This window comes from Symsagittifera roscoffensis, chromosome 2 (assembly GCF_963678635.1).
Source record: "Symsagittifera roscoffensis chromosome 2, txSymRosc1.1, whole genome shotgun sequence".
NCBI lineage: Eukaryota > Metazoa > Xenacoelomorpha > Acoela > Convolutidae > Symsagittifera > Symsagittifera roscoffensis.
Window position 1 is genome coordinate 5,055,780 of NC_087063.1, and position 19,554 is coordinate 5,075,333.

The 19,554-nt window shown below is 35.9% G+C and overlaps 1 protein-coding gene across 2 annotated transcripts; it reads right to left on the reverse strand.

Annotated features, from left to right (window-relative positions):
- Positions 1-4,081: 4,081 nt before the first annotated feature.
- LOC134840123 (uncharacterized) lies at positions 4,082-14,990 on the reverse strand. Of its 2 annotated transcripts, none has more exons than XM_063855815.1 (4): positions 14,588-14,990; positions 10,533-10,757; positions 8,837-9,054; positions 4,082-7,422 (listed from the first exon to the last, which is right to left on the reverse strand). In XM_063855815.1, the coding sequence occupies exons 1-4, from the start codon at positions 14,983-14,985 to the stop codon at positions 4,355-4,357; spliced, it is 3,909 nt and encodes a 1,302-aa protein (XP_063711885.1). In that variant the 5' UTR covers positions 14,986-14,990; the 3' UTR covers positions 4,082-4,354. The 2 variants fall into 2 exon arrangements, with proteins under 2 accessions (XP_063711885.1, XP_063711884.1); XM_063855814.1 differs by having other exon boundaries at positions 10,533-10,760.
- Between the last annotated feature and the right edge of the window lie 4,564 nt (positions 14,991-19,554).

Here is a 19,554-nt window from a genome sequence, read left to right on the forward strand (position 1 = left end):
ATAAAACAAGCAAAAAAAACGAATAAAATTTCATTTTTTTTTCGAATATTTCTGAAGAAAGTTTTTTTTTGATTTTTCACAAATGTTTGCCAAAGAACTGCTAAATGAAGCTTCAAAACCTGGAGTAAAGTTAAGTTTTTCACGGCTTAAATAATATTTTTTAGTCCTGTAGAAGACATAAACGCTGATTTAGCATGAAAAAGTAAAAAAAAAGTTAAAACACACCCGAATATGAATTTCCGCCCCACTTTCGGTGGTCTGGCCAAAAAATGGATGTTAATCTTTATTGTATCAGCTTAGAGATGATAAACTTTAAAAATCCAAACCCAAGTTCGAAGTCCGCCGCATTTCAGCCGATCAGGTAAAGAAAAAAGAATATTTTGAAGCAAAAGCTGCTTTAAAAATGAGATCAACTGAGCAAACACGTACCAGCAACGGCGGCCACAAGGAAACTTGGTACTAAATACAATTATTGTTCACGCGGAAGGAAAACTGCTTAGCTCAAAACTTGAAATTATTTCTGTCAGTTAAAAACCAAATTAAAACACAGAGGCGAAACGGAGCTTCGCACCACTTTGCGATACAACACGGACGTTACGAGAGTATAAAAAAGGAAATATAGAAAAAAAGTAGGTGAACCAAAATGTTCGTATGTCTTGATAAAAGATAACTAGGGGTCCAACTAAACCTGGATGTAGTTGTTTGATATTTTTGGAATTTGTTATACTGATGTCGGATGAAATGCGGATGAAAACTTCAAAATTTCGACTTTGCTTGAAACCTTCGCGGTTTCTCTAGTAAAATTAACTTATGAGAAATTGCAATCTTCCCACATACATACAACTTTTCCTACAAAAAACGAGGAGCCGCCACTTCTGTAGAAAAAATTCTCGCAACCGGTTTCTTCGATTGAACTCTTCATCTCAGTTTTGATAGGGTTTATAAAAAAAATCAAAAGTTTCTATAAAAAGTCTCCGAAATCCGTAACTTTTATCTACAATAAAGTCGTGACCACTTAAGCTGAGAAGAATTCCAAAAACTATTTTCTCGATTGAACCCAAACACTTGACCTCAGAACTGGCAGGGTAGTTTTCGAAAGAAGTAAAAAAAATTCCAAAAACGGTCAATAATTAATTTTTTTACCTATTCGTTAAACATACCTCTGTTGTTTCGATTGAACGCAAAAATTCAACATTTGGGACAATAGTTTTCGTGAAAAATCAAATATTTTCAAAAAAAGGTACAAAAACCAATTATTGACTTTTCGAGGGCCATAATTTTTGAGCAACTAAAAATGTTCCGAAGTCCATTATGCAGGGGAACTTCTCACAATCCGCTGTTTCGATTGAACCCAAAATCTAGGACTTCGGAGGGAAGTTCCGGGGAAAATGAAAAAAAATATTTGACGACTACAAGGGCCATAACTTTTTGTGTAGAAAATTTCGGGAGTAGCCGCTTATGCATGGGAGCTTTCCATATCCATTGAACCTAAAATTTCAGATCTGAGAGTATTTTTAGAAAAAAAAATTCCACAAATACGGTTCTAAAATCTCCCCAACCCCACAGACTTTTTCCAAAGCTGTAGACAGAGTAAATTGAAAAAGACTACGGGAATATGCAGGCACACGGGATATTACACAATCTTCCCTTTGATACGCCTTTTTTGAGATTCGGTAGAGTAGTTATCTACTGAACTAAATTTTCTGCCAAAAATGAAAAATTTTTCATAATAACTGATTTTGTTAAAAACGAATTTTTCCACTAAGCCGATAAAACATCAGCGAGACCGTTTCGTCAAAACAACTTTCAGTAAAACTATTCAAAATCAGACTTGATAAATTGACAAATTACAGAACTTTCAATCATAGTACAAAAAATTTAGAATCAAAATAAAATTGAGGCCGATAAAAATAAGGGCTAGACACCGAAAACGATAATTTTTAGAAAACGGAAAGTGAGCCGACAGAAACTAAGCCAAAAACTACGAGTCCGAAAAAAATCAAGTTTCAAAAAATTTAATTGATAAAATTATTACTGCAGAAACGTACTCTATCTATTAAGTCTTAGATGAGGTAGTTTTATTTAAATTTTCAACAAATTGAGTCTGTCTTGAAATTTACCATCCCTATAAAATTATGTGAACAAAGTTATTTACGGGATTTTTTTTACTCGATTGCAAAACTCCTGCTTATTGCAAGGGTAAATAGCATCCCGTTAAACCAAATGATCAAACGTTTTTCAATTGGAGAAAAGCCTATTTGATAAAAAAAACTAAACCAAATCATGAAATCAGTCATTTGAAGAATATATTAAAGTTTCAACTTTCGAAGTAAAAAAAATTTGACCTAGACAAAACTATGATTGACACTTTTTTGACAAAACTGACTCAATTTGCGAAAACTGGATCAATAGATTTTTTTTTATTCCGCCGGGAAATTGGAATTAAATTCAAATTTCGAAATTAGAATTCCCCAACTTCACCAAGCCCAATTTACCCAAGTTTCGGCAGTTGAGTTTAAATTGAGCTAAAAAAAACGTTTATACCTAAAAGGGGTATACAACAGGCCGACGGGAGTTCAATCTAAATGGACTAGAAGCCGAAACGGACTTCGAACCTTCGACCTTGAGAATTGGAGTCTCACGCTCAGCTCTCTCGGCCACGAACGCTAAATAATTGGCAAACGCTAGTCACAAAAAAGCAACTACATATGCTAATAAATTGCCAATGCGAAGCAGCAAAAATGGCACCAAATACAATTAGACACAATTTTGCCAGCATTTATTTGGAAAAAAAAACAAATTAAGCCCATCCACACTAACTTTGCAAGTAACAAATTGGAAAGCAGAAAAACACGTTATTAGTTATGCATTTCAAAAAATTGCGAAATAAATCGAGTTGGAAAAATTCTGAAATCGAGTTTTTTCATTTTTATGTTCTTTGAAACTAATAGCTTCTTCCGGTTTTTTTGGTAATTTTAAAATGCATCAACTGTGTTATTTTATTATTATGTGAATGTCAAAGCACATGCTATCAAAAAGCCGTAAGGCTGCTACCAAAATTTGCAACTTAGGTTAGAAAAAAAGGCCGTATTATGACACTGACGCTCACTTAAGTTCCCTGGTGTAAGCAATCCTTAACATTAATTGGATAATCAAAACGTATGAATAAACCAATGACTGGTAAAAAATCATCAAATAGAGAAAATCGTCAAAGCAGTTTTCAAATTAGTCATTTTTCATAACTTTTTGAGAAAATGTTCAGCTTGAAGTTGCTAATTTTACAATTCGGCTTGAAGTCCCTTCGTCCTGTAGTCCAGCACTCACTCAAGTGAATTTATAAATGCATTAAAATGTATGAATGCACATCTGTAGTTATTAGAGCATTTTAAGAATTTTTCCCAAAAACACAGACCTATTTAAGTCTTCAATACGTTATTGACTCTTTAAACATCAGTGATTACGCGGGCAATAATATGTTAGAAAGTTTCAACAGAGTAATTTGACGATTTCTTAGCCTACTATAAAGAAGCCTTCGTTCACATATCGTTTTTTGTTGCCTTCGTCAGAAACCACCTACTTCAACTAATTGAATCTACTGTTTCAAATTACTTCGTGGAGTTTTGATGTTTTCTTGAGACGTACATTATGATGTTTACTTGCCTGTCAACTTTGCTTTCCTAATAAGTTTTGCAACGTGTTTTTTTCCCAATTATTCCAAGGAGAGCTTTGCGTGGCTTGCGATACCTCACAAAAACAGCATGGAAATTGACCGACAAAAAATTGAGACAAAAAATTTTGTCAAGCAATGTTGAGTAAAAATATGGAAAAATAGGTCTAACAAAATTTTCATACGATTGTCTCAAATTAAAACAATTTTGTTGAAAAGGATGTCAAAACACATTGGCAAAAAAACTTCGAACCAGTTACCTAGAGCTGTTTTCTCGAGATGCTTGTATCCTTTAACTAATGATAATTATTTTCGTTGGAATCTCGACTGTTTTAACGTAACATGAGAAATCATCCATCAACTGAGCTTAAATGTCAAAACCTCAATAGACAAAAATGTTAATTTATGATCACTATAAACACTTGTATGTAACTTAACAGAGATCTGATTTTGAACAATTTAATAGAAGTAAATGCGAAGAAGTTTATAAAGTCAATTAATTAAGCTATAAATTTTACCTAACACCAATTTCCTCCATAAATTTAATAGTAACACCACGTTTATCTCATTAATAGTCTGTCACAGAACAACTGCCTCAAATGTACACAAAACTTAAGTATCAATACTCTACACTAACATTCTGATTTTGACAAAATTGTAAAAAAAAACATCGTTTCTTTCATTGATTCAACTACCTGCACTGGTTTGCTTTTGGAGCAAGTTTGAAATCATTGCATCTAGTCCTTTTTTTGCTTTCTTCTTTGGCGGACCCGCTGAGATTTGTTCATGTGACGATGGGGGTACAGAACTAAGACAAGAGGCCAAGAAACCCCCTACTACAGTACGTTTTGTTGTTGGCAAAACTTCAGGCGTCGAATCTTCCTTCTGCTCATTTTGCTGTGCATTTGTCTCCTGAATCATAGCTACCAAAGAATTCTTTTCCTTGTCACTTTTGTCTGAATTCTGAGAAACTTCCATTTCCTTTTCTATCGTTTCGGGTTTTCCGTTTTCCAAACTCGTCTGCAGATCTTTCTCTACTGATTGCACGTCATTTGATTTCTCCGGTTTAGTCTTCTTCTCGTAACTCGGTTTGTCTGGGGTGAACGTATCGCACACAGCAATTCTCAGCTCAGCTGGCAGAACTGAAACTGCGTCGAAAAGAGGCGACACTTCGTGAACTACTTCGATGTCATCCTGTGAGTCCGGGCTCTGAGCTACAGTTCCGCACTCCTGGTCACGTGATTTGTTTGGAGAATCATCTTCTTGTCGAGCAGGGACCATGAACATATCCATTGGATAGATCGGTTGTTCCTCTTTTCCTGTAAGAACATTTACATTCAAAGGCGCTGCTTCTGGAACAATGATTGCAAACTCATTGGAGTCCATTCCATCTCCAGGCACTGGCAGTAAGTCATCATAAGAAGCCTCCAGCTGATTCTCACAAGTTTCCTCCGAAGGCTGCGTTGTATTATGTACAGTTTTTGAGGAGTTTACATCGACTTGTTTACTTAGTCGAGTAAACTCAGATGTCGTAATCGCTTCTATATCTGGACCTTTAACTGATGGTATTCTGGGCTTAGTTTTCGTTGCCTTTGCAACTTCAACACTTGTGTTACTTTTCCATGTAGCTTGAGACTCGTATTTACTGAACCCTGGAGTTTCCAAAGAATGATTACCACGCATTTGTAATGCATTATACTCCGCAACGACATTTGGCACTTCTGGTAACACTGACTTACTGGGACTGGGTTGAATCTGCACCGAAGAATTACAGTTGCTTCTGACGTAGCCTGCCTTGATCCTTTTCTTGGGACGTTCCGTGTACGACTTCCCTAGAGAGCTGATCGCAACAGCACAAGAAGGCAAGCATTTAATAGTGAACTTTTCATTGTTGTGTTTCATAGTTCCGCCGTCTGGAAGCGAAACTGTTTTGTCTTTTTGAGGCAAATCGCACTCTCCGAACCTGCAGAAATAGACATGAGAGGCAAATTTAGTTCCCGATTCGCTTTCAAATCCACAAAAACATTTCATTTTTTCTCCGTCGTCTAATTTACAATCTAGATCCGTAAACATACTGTCAGGCTGAGTGTTTAAATTAGTTGTCCATTTCGATAGTCCATGTTTTGTGCCAAAATGATTAATTGCTGCTCTGGGACAATATGTTGAGTACGGACACAACTTACAGTCCATCAACTTCGTGAAATGTCTGTTCGGCTCATTCACATATGATCCGCACTCTAAACATCGTTCGAGCAATCCTGCTCTCCATAGATTCATTTTACCGCGCACTTTTGCGAAGCCTCCGTCAAACTTGAGAAACAAGGTCCAGCCTGGTTTTACAGTAACCATGATATCTGGTGTCGATTTAGCGTACTTGGTATTATTCAGCCCCTTAGTTTGATTCGTAGGTTGAACAACGCTACTAGGTCGGCCAGTTCTTGGAAGCTGCGCAACACCCGTAAATTGTTGTTGTGTTTGATTTTGAAGCTGCAGCGACTGATAAGGCTGTTGCCGCGGCGGCCGATAAGCTTGTTGCGAAACTGGTGTTGGCATCTGCGGCAAAGCATGCATAGGTCTGACAGGAACCGAAGGCCTTTCAAAGCGCGTGGGGTTATACGGAACTGGCGCCCTAGCAAACTGATTCCGTCTTGCGTACCCATGCTTCTCATAGCGCTCCATTAGGTTATTGGCTACAATCTGAGCTCTTTCTTTACTTTGGCTGTTCTGGAAATGATTGTAGCCTTGACTTGCGACTCTGTTCACCGTTTGGGCGATAGAATTCGGTTCCCACGTACTTGCAGGCAGAGACGGACGTCGATTCTGGTTTCCAAATAGCTGTCCTGGAATTCTTTGGATGTTCGGTTGTGTAGGCGGTCTTGATATAGAATTTTGAAATCCTAGACTAATTCCCTGATTCGCTGGCAATTGCTCTCGCGGCTGCTGACTTCTGGCAACACTATTTTGCGAGAATGTGCTGTTGTTCATAATCATTTGAGGAGCAGCATTGGAATTCATCACAGAGTACATGTCTTCTTGGGTTAGCTTTGCTAGTCCTTGATGATGGTAGCGCAAATGGTCGGCTTGGTTGCCAGCCTCTGAAAGACTATCCCCTGTTGTCGGTAAAGACGATTGCTTCACAAAAATCAATCGACACTTGGTGCATTTTACATTGTTTTTCCTCGGCAAATGATCTCTCATATGCTCACAAAACAACTCAGGTGTTGTGAAGACTCCAAAACAGAAGCGGCACAAGAAGTACTTGCTGTTCTGATGTTCGTTTCTGAAATGCGACACTAACTGCGCGTAGAAACTTGTCGCAAAGTTGCAGATGCGACATTTATAAGGCGTCTCGCAAACTTCATGCAACTCAAACATGTGTCGCATGTAAATCTCAGACTTACTGAAGGTGTAGTCACAGATTTGACACGCATGTGAGTTCCCCTTATGATCAACTACATTTGAATGGAAAAAATCAACATGGGTTCTCAGAGTTTCGTGGTTTGGGAAGCGCATGAAACAAGATTTGCACGTGGTGGTATGTATGTCTGGTTGCAGAAATTCGGATTTCCAAAAATGGGAATCTATGTGGTTCATGTAGAGCATGTTCACAGAGAAGTTCTCGTCACAGAAACGAGAGTCTGAGGTTTCAAAGAAGCAGCACTTGAAGAGGTTCATCACATCATTGTTCTGACCATTCTTGTAAGGGGATTGTATAGCGGTTCGATCGTTTCGCACGGCGTAGAAACAATTCAAACCTAAACAGTATATTATATTTACCGTAATATGATGATAACAAAAAGAAACATTATGATGCGATCTCAATCTACATAGGCGAAGCAACCCACCATCGCTCTGACTCAGGCAACGAAAAAATAAAAATATTCAAAAAAAATATTTCAAGACACTAAGAAAAAAAGAAGTTGCTTCGAAAAAAGCTATTGAATCGCTGTATTCGAACCTCTGAACTCCTAGTCACTAGTATAAGAGTAAAGCCAGTCAATAATCTCCAGATTCAAATAAGTTAAAAGCCTTTAGTCTAAAATCAAAATCATGAGTCAAAATTCAAGCCATCTATTAGGCGAGGCAACAAATAATTAAAGCGATAATGTGTCGAAAACATTTGTAGTTTATACGTTAAAGCTCTTGGAACCTTAAAGATCCTCTATGATTGGTATTTTTTTCATAAAACCAAGCTAATCAGAAAAAATCGGGTCAAAAGATTTTTTGTATTCAGTTGGGAGTTCTGATATTGATAGCCATTTTGAAGATGAAAGTCATTCATGTTTTTGCACCATTTGCATTTTTGTAACTCGAGAGCGTAATGTGCCTTCCATTATAGTCAACTTGAAGTAAAAAGAAATCATAAGTCACACCGTAAAAAAATCAAAATTGCGGGTGAACAACTTTTATGACTTCTTCTAAAAAAACTTACACGACCTAAATAAATGTCTTTACTTTATTTCTTTACACTTAATCGGCTATTAAATCCTATTTTAGACCTGGGCGGATCTAGGATTTTCTCGAGAAGAGCGGATTTTCAAAAATTTTGTCGAACATTTTTTTAGGTCCACTAAATTGATTTTCCGAACGCTCCCAGAACACTATAAAGACCCTATTTTAACCAAAAATTTTGCGCCGCAGGCAATATTTTGAAACAGGTCAAAAATGCGGTTTTTCAGCGCGCGCTGCCCTTCAAATTTAGCAAAAAATTTGAGGGTGAAGCAACATTACCCAGCCCAGAAAAATAACCAAAAAAATAGCATGTAGTTCTTAAACAAGGGCACAACAGCGGTTCGCCCCGTGGATAAATGGTCTTAATCTTAAAAATTGGCGCCACAAGCGCCTTAAGAAATAATTTAGGGTTGGTTGGCCTTAAATGGATGTCAAAAAATAATACCAAGGCAGAACCATGTAGTTGGTAAGGACCACCTACCCCCCACCCAACCCGCCCCCTGATTTAGACGCCTTTCGTTGGATTCTCACTTCATCAAATTTCACCGATTTGATGTCTCGCTCTCAAATCACTACTTTTTGTTTTCGGAAAAAGGCAGCTTCGTAAAGGCACACCTGAATCGTAATCTGCTTGTGCAAAGAACCTACTATATTTTTTCAAAGGCGATAAAAAGATTTTAGAGCAGATCCGAAGACTATGCTAAAACGCTCAATTACCTTTCTCCTTAACAATGGATAGCACAGTTTCTCTGGTGTAGCGACCGGAGGCCAAAAGCTTGTGTACTTTACTCCACAGAGCAGTCTGATCACTCGAGCTATTCGCCTGTTTCTCCTGCTGTCTTTGAACTTGAACCGCTGATGATGATGATGATGAGTTTGCAGATTTGTTGTTGGTTTGATTGCACTGATATGTTTCATTGCTCAAGGAATTTCGACTGAAAAAAAAACACATCTACTTGGAACACATCTACTTGAAAAAACAAAATGTTCTTAAATCTACAATCACATAACTTCCGACAAGCAGATATTTTTCGACTACCAGTCCATAGTATTTATGCATATCGACATAAGATGCTACTCAAAAATTTTAAACAATAAAATTTTAAAACAATTCGCTCAACTGATTACGTGAGCAAAAAAAAAACAACACAGGCGAAACTGAGCTTCGCAACACTTGCCATACAAACATAGCCAACAGACAGTTGGAAAAGAGTCAATGAACGCTAGTAAACAGAAAATAAAACTGACTTGTTTTTTGAAAAAATCTCGATTTATGAAATTTCCATGCAAAAAACAGATGCCCTTAAAGCGCTTTGAATTTCTAAAACAATTTATGATTGTCACTTTTTGATAAAAGTAACCCCATTTGAGAAAATGAATTAATAGGAAAACTTTCAATTCGCTGGAAAATTCGATAATTAAATTTCGTGACCTTTATCGTGACCTTTATACTTTAGCTGTTTGATAGTGGATTTTGCCTGCGTTTTAACAAATTAAATAGAATGCACTCAAAAAGAAATCAGAAGTCAAACCGCTAAAAAAGTAAGTCAGCGCGAGTAATATAAGATTCTGAACTGCGTTCATCGACTCGTAAAAACATTGCATTACAAGACAATGAATAGAAAGAGACGAAAAGCGGATTTTTTGAAAAAGTTAGTTGAAAAAATACTTGAAAAGTCTTTTACCGAGCAGCAATTAAGGCGACAAAATTTGGGTAGACCATTGTTGAGCCAAGAACAAAACTATAGACATAAAAATTTCTATTTACAAAAACTTTTCCAACTCATCTGTGATGAAACACACAAGAGCATATATTGCCATAAAAACTACGCAATATAAGTTGAATTAGCCGATATAACATAAGCCAAACTCGTTTTATTTAAAAAACGGTTTAATAAAAAAAATCAAAACCAGACCTAGTTACTTAACCAAACTACAGAATTTTCAGTTATACTTAAAACTGTTTAATTTAAAATAAAACACATGCTTTAGAAAACAAGCCGATTAAAAACTACCAGATAATCAATATGTCATTAAAAATGTTATTTAAAAAAGCCATTAAATATAAATGTCATTTTTTCAAGAAGTTTATTACTAACTGAAACAAACCCAACCTATTTATTACCTAAATGATGGTAATTTTAATTAAAATTTCAAGAAATTGAGCGTGTCAGCCATCGAGCGCGGAATTTACCTTCCTCTTAAATTGACCATTATGCGATCAAAGTTAATTAATGAGGAAAAAACCTAATACAGGGTTGCAATACCCTTGCTAATCGCAAGGATAATAAAGCTGCATCAGACATAGAAAGAATATTGCTAAGCAAGCAGCACAGATGTTCCGGCCACTGCACTAGTCTCAATGAAAATGTGGTCGGAATAAAAGGCCATAGTTTAGAAAAAATATAACCACCTTTGGTTTTGTTTGAATTGCACGTTGTTCGCAGCAGCCGTAGAGTGGGTGGCATGACTCTGACTGTAGTAGGTTGAGGCGTTGGGTGAGGGGAGGTTCTTCCCCCTCGGAGGCTGTTGCATCATGTGCATGTTTCCGGCAGAAGAGGGGGGCGACCGAAGCTGCTGCTGCTGGTTGAGAATGATGGGAGTCATCTGGATGTTCACTTGAGTCGCTGGTTGACTACTGCTGAAGCAAAATGGAAAAACATTGAAAATTCGAATTTCAAAGAAAAAATATATGGCTTTTATGAACTTCGAGATCAATTTATTATGGTTGACAATTTTTTTTATTAATTACAAAGCCAATTGGAAAATTAAACCCACATCTTCGTTCACTAGACGTCGTTCTCGTTTTGCGCCATTTTAGCCTTCGTAATAGGCGAGCAAAAAAGGGTAACTTTCCTTCATTTTATCAAATAGATTTAAATTGAACTTAAATAAACCAAAAAGCAACAAAAAAGTTTGCCTTTTTTCAAAACAAAACAAATAAGACTTTTCTTAATTTCGTTCATTGACACTTGATACTTAGCATTCGTGACGTAACAAAGCAGCTGAAAACAGGCCGGTCTATGAGCCGTTGGACAGAATTTTCTGACTACAATAAACTTCACAAAAAAAAGAGAAAACATAACAACTGACAGTTGGAGGAAAAGAGTAATGAACACAAGGAAACAGAAAAAAAACTGACTTGTTTTTTAAAAGAAGTTCAACTTCCAAATTTAATGAAACAATATATTCCCTTGAAGCTCTTTGAATTTCACAAACAATTTATGGACCAAGTTAACATCCTCCCCCCTAAACACGTTTAGATTTTCAGCCAATCAGAATCGAGCATTTTACATGCAGCGCTAGACAAATTTAAGGGTGGAGGATGTTAACGCTGGGGTGGAGGATGTTAACTTGGTCTATTAGGGGGGAGGGGGGGAGGATGTTAACTTGATCCCAATTTATGATTTGTGCTTTTTTGATAAATCAACCCGATTTGAGAAAACTGGTTCAATGAGTAAAACTTTTATTTCGCTGGGGAATCTGATAATTAAACTCCATCTTCAAAATTACGAGCCCATCAGGTTTTTCATGACCTTTACATTTTTTGCTGTTCACTAGTGGAGTTTGCTTTCCTTTTAACAAAGGAAATGAAGTAACTTAAATAGAAATAAAATTTATAATTATCTTTTTCCCAAAAAAAACACAAAAAATCACCAAGATGTTTATGAGTACTCACTACGCTCATTACTCTGAATAGTTTTTTTTATCATATGGAGCGAGGGTGCCGGGAGTTCAGCATCTTACAGTTTTGTTAATATAAGCAACTGAACAGAAGGTTCTTTCACACCTTTTGTCGGAACAAATCTACTAAAAACTTTTTCGGTTTTTAAAAAAAGATGAAAAAAAGTAGGCGGTAGATGTGCAAGGTGTGCATAACTTTCTAAACAGAACGGTTGAGGAAAAGTAATTTAAAAAAATTGAAAAACATGTAAATCAATTAAAAAAAAACTTCGCCAATTTTTCTGTTAATTGCCTTTTAATCAAGCGTCAATTGAACAAGCTCAAAAATTTCGTGTCATTAGGAGTGAAAAACACAAAAACACAGAGAATGTTTTCGACCATTTTTTAAAATTTGAATCACGGCAATAATTAAGCATGGCGAAAACACTGACAACTAAATTTCACTATACAAATTAGTTTTTGCACAGATAAAACGCTACATCTAAAAAGTCAAAACTTGAAACCGCATTGACGAAACCTAAAAAACTCATAAACTTCAATATTTGGGACAGTTTTCACGATGCAAATCTTTCATCATGAACTACATTCATAAACCAAAACTTCAACAATATTCGTAAAAACTAAAGCTTAAGAACCTTTTTTAACTATTCGAAATAGCGACAGAATTTAAGACAAAACAAAAAGGCCGAAGCATCGATAAATTTGAAATGTTTTGAAACCAACATCATAGCACATACGTCCAAATTTACCACATACATACAAATGCACCACACGTGAAAGAAGGATCCAGTTGAGCAGATTTGATTTTGTTAAATTAAGTGTATACAAGAAAAAAAGTCTAGCACCTGATTTGACAACTTGCTACGTAAATCGCCTATATCAAAGCCCTCACAATTCTAAGAAAAATAGCCGCAACTGAAATATTACAAAAAAATGGCCGCAACTGAAACATAGCCAACAGACACTTGGAAATTTCGAATTTCTAAGAAAAAACAGATGCCCTAAAAGCTCTTCGAATTTCAGGAGAAAGTTATGATTGGCTCTTTTTCGATTAAATTAACGTAAATTGAGACACAGCGACGAAGCTGTCATTTCGCAAACAAGAGCGAGAAATCTGCAAAAATTCAGATGCATAAAAACTTTAAAATGCACATAAACTCAATTTTTGCATACGATAAATTGAAGTGTAATAAACTAAATGACACCAAACTAATTTTACAGGTAATAAATTAGAATATATTAAACCAAAATGCATTTCAAAAATCTCGCGAAATATATCAAGTTGGAAGACTTCCTAAATGGGATTTTAACACAGAAGCGAGGCTGCGCTTCGCAAACACTTGCGAGAACACGATCAAAAAGCAGATCTATCAAGTGAAATCAGAAAAAATAGAAATAAGCCTCGAATAAGCAAAAACTCGGCTACGTGTAAGATTCGAATCTGCGACCTACTGCAATCAAGAGGTTTTGAGTCTCACGCATTATCCACTCAGCTACGGAAGCTTAACAACCCACAAATACTAGTCACGAATAAAGCAGCTACATATTCTAAAAAACTGCCATTAGGTTATTAGGTTTCAGCAAAAGTGGCACCAAATACAAATAGACTTATTTTTGCAAAAAATATATTAAAATACAAACAAACTGAAGGCATCCATACTAACTTTACTTATTATGTTTTTTGAAACAAATCACTGTCTTCGGTTCATTTGAGGAATTAAAAATGCATCGACTTTGTTAACTTATTACTATTCGAATGTCAAAGCACATGCTATGAAAAAGCTGAAAAGGTGCCGTAAAGTGGCACCAACAATTGCGACTAAGGTTGGGTAAAAATAAGGTTCATACTAATACACTCGCTTCGCAAGTGTAATTATCATACTATTGTATGAAACAATATGCTTTTTCCGTTTCACTTATAGAATTAAAAAAGCATCTTTCAAAGCACAGGTTTTTATACTGCTGATGGTGCCATCTACTTCAAAAGGGCCAGCAAAAGTAGCATTTTTATTTGCGTCTTAGGTTGGAAAAAAATTGCATCGTACTATCACACTACGCTCGTGTAAAAACTGGATCAATAAGTAAAATATTTATTTCGCTTGGAAATCGTGAAAATTAAATTCTACTTTCGAAACTGTAAGTCACGTATTTTGAGATATTTACACTTTTGCTGTTCGATAGTTGAGTTTGCCCTTCGTTTAACAAAGGAAATGAACTGAAATTAAAACGAATTCAAAAGTCAAACCGCGAAAAAGTAAAATTGATCCTAAAAAAATCACGACCTATATAAGAGTCTGGACTACGTTCATTGACTCTTAAAAACGTCTAAACTGTCTTATGTCTACTCATCCTAAGAGACCACCCAAGCATTACTATTCTATGAAACTCTTCAAAAGTCTGAACATGAAATTCAGCAGAAACTAACCCGACAAAACGCTGACTCATGGTCGTGTTCAAAGAGGCAACCTCAGCCTTTTAATAACTTCTCACCCCTAATGGCAAAACTCTCGTTCAACTTTGATTAATTGTGGAATTTTGATGCTTGAAGGAATTTGTTTCGCTCATCAAAATATCTAATTCAAGAATGCAAGAAAAAATACAAAAAGAACTATACTCATTGGCAGAAAAAAACGAATTGTGACAATTTTGTTTAAAAACAGCTAATGTATTTACACTGCCGGGTTCCGTTGTTTCTTTGTGGGAGGGTTAATAGTACGTTTTGAATGAAATAAGTTGAAACCACAAAATCTTTCTTCAATTATTTTGAATTTTCGCGCGGCTTACCTTTCGTACGATCCATTGAGTATCTGTATCGTGGGAGTTCCACGGCTAGCACCAGTGTAGAATGAATAGCTGTTCGCCCCTACCGGCGAAACCCTCGTTGCGTTCGGATTACTCGAGGGATTTTGGTATCTCGGCTTTCCGCTCGAACAATGGTGAGGTCTTATAGCACCGGACTGGTTAGTCGGTTTGGGGGCGATTTGAGGGTTCTTTCTCGATTCTCGAGAGGCGACAGGCATGACTTCTTTGAGAACCTCAATGTCACTGTCGCTGTCGTCGCCTCCTTGACCATGGCCCTGATTTTGCGCCACCGCGGGCGCGTTCATCTGATGATTTATTGAGCTTCCATTTTGACTGGCGAATGAAGCATTAGAATTGAAACCCAAACGGACAGAATTCATTCATCCAATCTGAATTTAAACCAACCAAATTTCCGAACTTAATCCAAACTGGGACATTTAAACCAAGACAAACGTAGCCCAAATTGCACAACGTTTTAACTCGCACTTCGCTTACATAAAAAAAAATTTCAACAAAACACTCTTGTCTCAAAAACAATTTAGAAGTCTAATATGTTTGTCTGGTCTTGCAACCATAGAGAGTGGTCTTAGAAAAGACGGATCGACCACTGCTTAAACGTCGAAAAACCCTCTCGTAAAAAATGAAAGAAAAAAACGTTGAAAAAGTTCACTCAGGATCGTGAAACGCACAATTAAAACTTCATTTATTCCTATTTGACGTTTAATAGAAAATGCAACACAGAAGCGAAGCTTGATCTTCGAACCATTCGCAATAAAAAAACGAATACCTGTGATTAAAATCAAATGAAAAAAAAAACTTCAAAAATCTTTTTGACAATAAAAAATGCAACAAATGCGCAAAATATCCGCAAAATACACGCACCATTATAAACTCTACAATGAGTTTCAGAATACTAGAAAGAAGCCAATTTGTTTTTAAAAAGTCCTTTCTGCGGAACTAAGCCGACAAAAATAAGCAGACAGACTATAATCTAAAATAATCGAAAAATCAACGTTGCCAAAAAAACAGGTCTCGACAGGAATCAAACTCCTGGGCTTTTTCGTCTCAAGCAGTGTTACAGCACCTTGGAAGAAACCTGAAGCTTCGACAAATTGGGCTATGGGAACTAAGCTGGCAAAAATAAACAGACGGACGATAGTAAGAAAAAGCACAAAAATTCTTAATTACAAAAAACAGGTCGCGTTCGGATTCCAACAACCAGTATTTGCTGTCTCAAGCAATTGTGTTAAGTCGCCAGATGGTTGATTGAATTTAATTTATAATTACCAAGCGGTAACCAAGCCGAAAAAATCTGAGCAGAAGTCTTTCATACGAAAAAAAAATCAAAAAAGTTGTTAACTAAAAAAAATTTAAAACCCCTTCTCCTGAAAAACACACATATTTTTTTCGGCCATGACGCAATGAAAGGCCACCAAAATGACGCAATGAAAGGCCACCAAGTCGATATAAAATAAGTCGAAACCTACTAAGCCAAAAAAAAGTAAAATTTCAACAAATCGAGTTGGAAAAATATACAACCAACATAAATAATAAATTTCAAAGAAGACGGATACTTAAAACGCTAGCATGCGCAAAATATGCCTATTGCAGTAAAGTTGTAATAGAGATGAGTCGTGCGATAGTGCGAGTCCGGTGAGAGTTTTTTTCGGGAAAAAAGTCTAGTACACGATAACAAGATGTTTTCTTATCGCAAGTGTAGAAGCACCTTAATCCAAAGGTTTACGGGAAAACTATTTATAGTAAGCTCATTTCAAGCACACAGATTGAGAACCTCAGACAGGTGGGTCTAGGCTCTAGCCCCATGGTCTCAAAGATCCAAAAGACTATTTGATAGGACAAAAAACCACGCTAAGTAATCAATTTTTTTGCCAACTTTCAATAAACTACTGTGCTGAATAGTAGTTAAAAGAAGGAACAGATGATATTTCGTTTGAACTGGATGAGCCACAAGAAATTTAAAGGACAACTTTCCGACACCGATAAAATGTTTATCTGTCAATTTTTATTCATCAGTACATATGTTTCAGCTTTCAGGCAAATATGAATAAAACATAGAAAACAGACAGTTGGAATAGAGTTAATGAACAAAGTAAACAAAATACTCACTTGTTTTTCTTTTTTATTTACGAATAAAAAGATAGATTCCCTAAACACTCTTTGAGTTTCTGGAACAATTTAGAATTAGCACTTTTGATTCAATTCACGCAATTTGAAAAAACTGGATCAATAGATAAAGTTTTAATTCCGCTGGGAAATCTGAACAGTTGTATCCACTTTCGAAACTAGAAGTCGATCACGTTTTTTGTGCCCTTTACAATTTCGCTGTTCGATAGGACAGTTTGCCTCAAGAAAATCAAAAGTCAAACCACGAAACAGTAAAATTGAGCCTGAACAAATGTTTTAGACTTTTCTTGCAAGAAAACAATAAAATCATCAGGACTTCTATAAGAGTCTGAACTACGTTCATCGACCCTTAAAAACAAAACTCAAAAAATCGATAGATCAATCTTTGGATAAAAATCTTCCAACCAAAAACAACCAGATAGAATTTTCTTCATTATTGCCTTCGGAATATGCGACAAAACATACTACATTTTGATGGCATAAAACATTGCTCATTTAGTAAAAACACCGTTTTGAAAATCAAAAGCCGTCAGTTTTTTTTTTCGCGGCTGTAAAATCAAAAAAATTTGCTGCAGAAAAAAATATTGGTTAATGTTTTATATGAAGTTTGACGCAATATGGATTTTTATAATATTAAAAATTTCGGACAATTCAAGAAATCGATAGATCAATCTTTGAATAAAAGTCTTCGAACCAAAAACAACCAGATGAAATTTTTTCATTATTGCCTTCGGAATATGCGACAAAACATACTACATTTTGATGGCATAAAACATTGCTGATTTAGTAAAAAACACCGTTTTGAAACTTAAAAGCCGTCAGTTTTTTTTCGCGGCTGTAAAATCAAAAAAATTTGCTGCAGAAAAAAATATTGGTTAATGTTTTATATGAAGTTTGACGCAATATGGATTTTTATAATATTAAAAATTTCGGACAATTCAAGAAATCGATAGATCAATCTTTGAATAAAAGTCTTCGAACCAAAAACAACCAGATGAAATTTTTTCATTATTGCCTTCGGAATATGCGACAAAACATACTACATTTTGATGGCATAAAACATTGCTGATTTAGTAAAAAACACCGTTTTGAAACTTAAAAGCCGTCAGTTTTTTTTCGCGGCTGTAAAATCAAAAAAATTTGCTGCAGAAAAAAATATTGGTTAATGTTTTATATGAAGTTTGACGCAATATGGATTTTTATAATATTAAAAATTTCGGACAATTCAAGAAATCGATAGATCAATCTTTGAATAAAAGTCTTCGAACCAAAAACAACCAGATGAAATTTTTTCATTATTGCCTTCGGAATATGCGACAAAACATACTACATTTTGATGGCATAAAACATTGCTGATTTAGTAAAAAACACCGTTTTGAAACTTAAAAGCCGTGTTTTTTTTTCGCGGCTGTAAAATCAAAAATTAGCTGCAGAAAAAAATATTGGTTTATCTTTTATATGAAGTTTGACGCAATATGGATTTTTATAATAGTAAAATTTCGGACAATTTTATTTTTTTGCGTTAGTTTGAAAATTTGACGTAAGGAAAACTGGCTTTTTTAAAATATTCGAGGAGCTGGCTTCAATTTAAATTATTTTCCACGCTTGTTTGATTTAATTCAGAATTTTTATCATCACTGATGATGAAATTTTTGATACAGCCTAATTTACTTGATTACTTGCTGTTTGATATTAGAAGCGTGTTGTAATTAGTAGAAAAAAAAATTACTCAAACTCAACGTGCTTCTTCTTTAAAAGAGGCAAACGAATTAATGGACACTCTTGACGAGGATAAGGTACGTGAAATTAACACTACCTATCACCCAAATAATTATTTTCACGTACCTTATCCTCGTCAAGAGTGTCCATGAATTCGTTTACCTCTTTTAAGAAGAAGCGCGTCCAAGAGGTTAAAAGGTTTTGAATGATAAGAATTACGGCTTCACTATTCAGGTGGCCATTGCACGTCTAAGAGTTGAGCAATTACTAGCAGGACTTGGTTTTGGGCCAGCCGCAGTGCATTACAGAGACGTGAAACCGGAAATGCCAAACATGGCAGGGGAAGCAAAAAAAAAAAGGACAAAAAGAAGCGACCTCTAAAGAGCAAGGTAAAAAACGAGTTTTCAAAATTTGCGAGGGCAGCCCATATCAAAACTTTACAAAGTCTAGTGTGCCTAACGGTTCGTAGTGAGAAATGATAAAAGGAATCTTAAGGGTGTAAAGTGAAGATACCGTGATGATTCGTGGTTCTGGGAGTTGCTTTGTTTAAATGGGTGAATTAGCCCTTTTTATATTTTAAAAGCCAAGGAAGGAACAATACGGGTCTGTATCATGTCATAAATTTGCTATCTATGTCCAGGTTAAGACAGGAGATGTTTTCACCTTCTGAAGGATTATGTTTTCAGAAGGAAGTATTCTTGCAGGCGGTGCAGGACCAGAGGTCCAAAATGTTGAGAGGAAATTGATTCAGGCATTTCAGACCGAGTGCTTCTGAAAGTTTGGTGTCGGCGACCTCTTGTTTGGTTTATTGAGGGGTAAAAAGGCCTATCAGACAGAAAAATTTGGCAAAATTACATCATAAAAACGTAAATTATATCAGAACTAGGGAACAATTGCATAGCAACAGAGACAATCTGTTGTTGTTGCATAACAATGTAAATTTTCGGCTTTTTGGAATGGTAATCCTATTTTAGACTTGTCGGCCCTTCGGCTCGTTGGCCTACCACCGATGTATGTGTCATCTCAAAGTGAGCTTTTTACTGAGCGCTTTGGCTATTTCCAAGAATAACTGTACTTTTAAAACA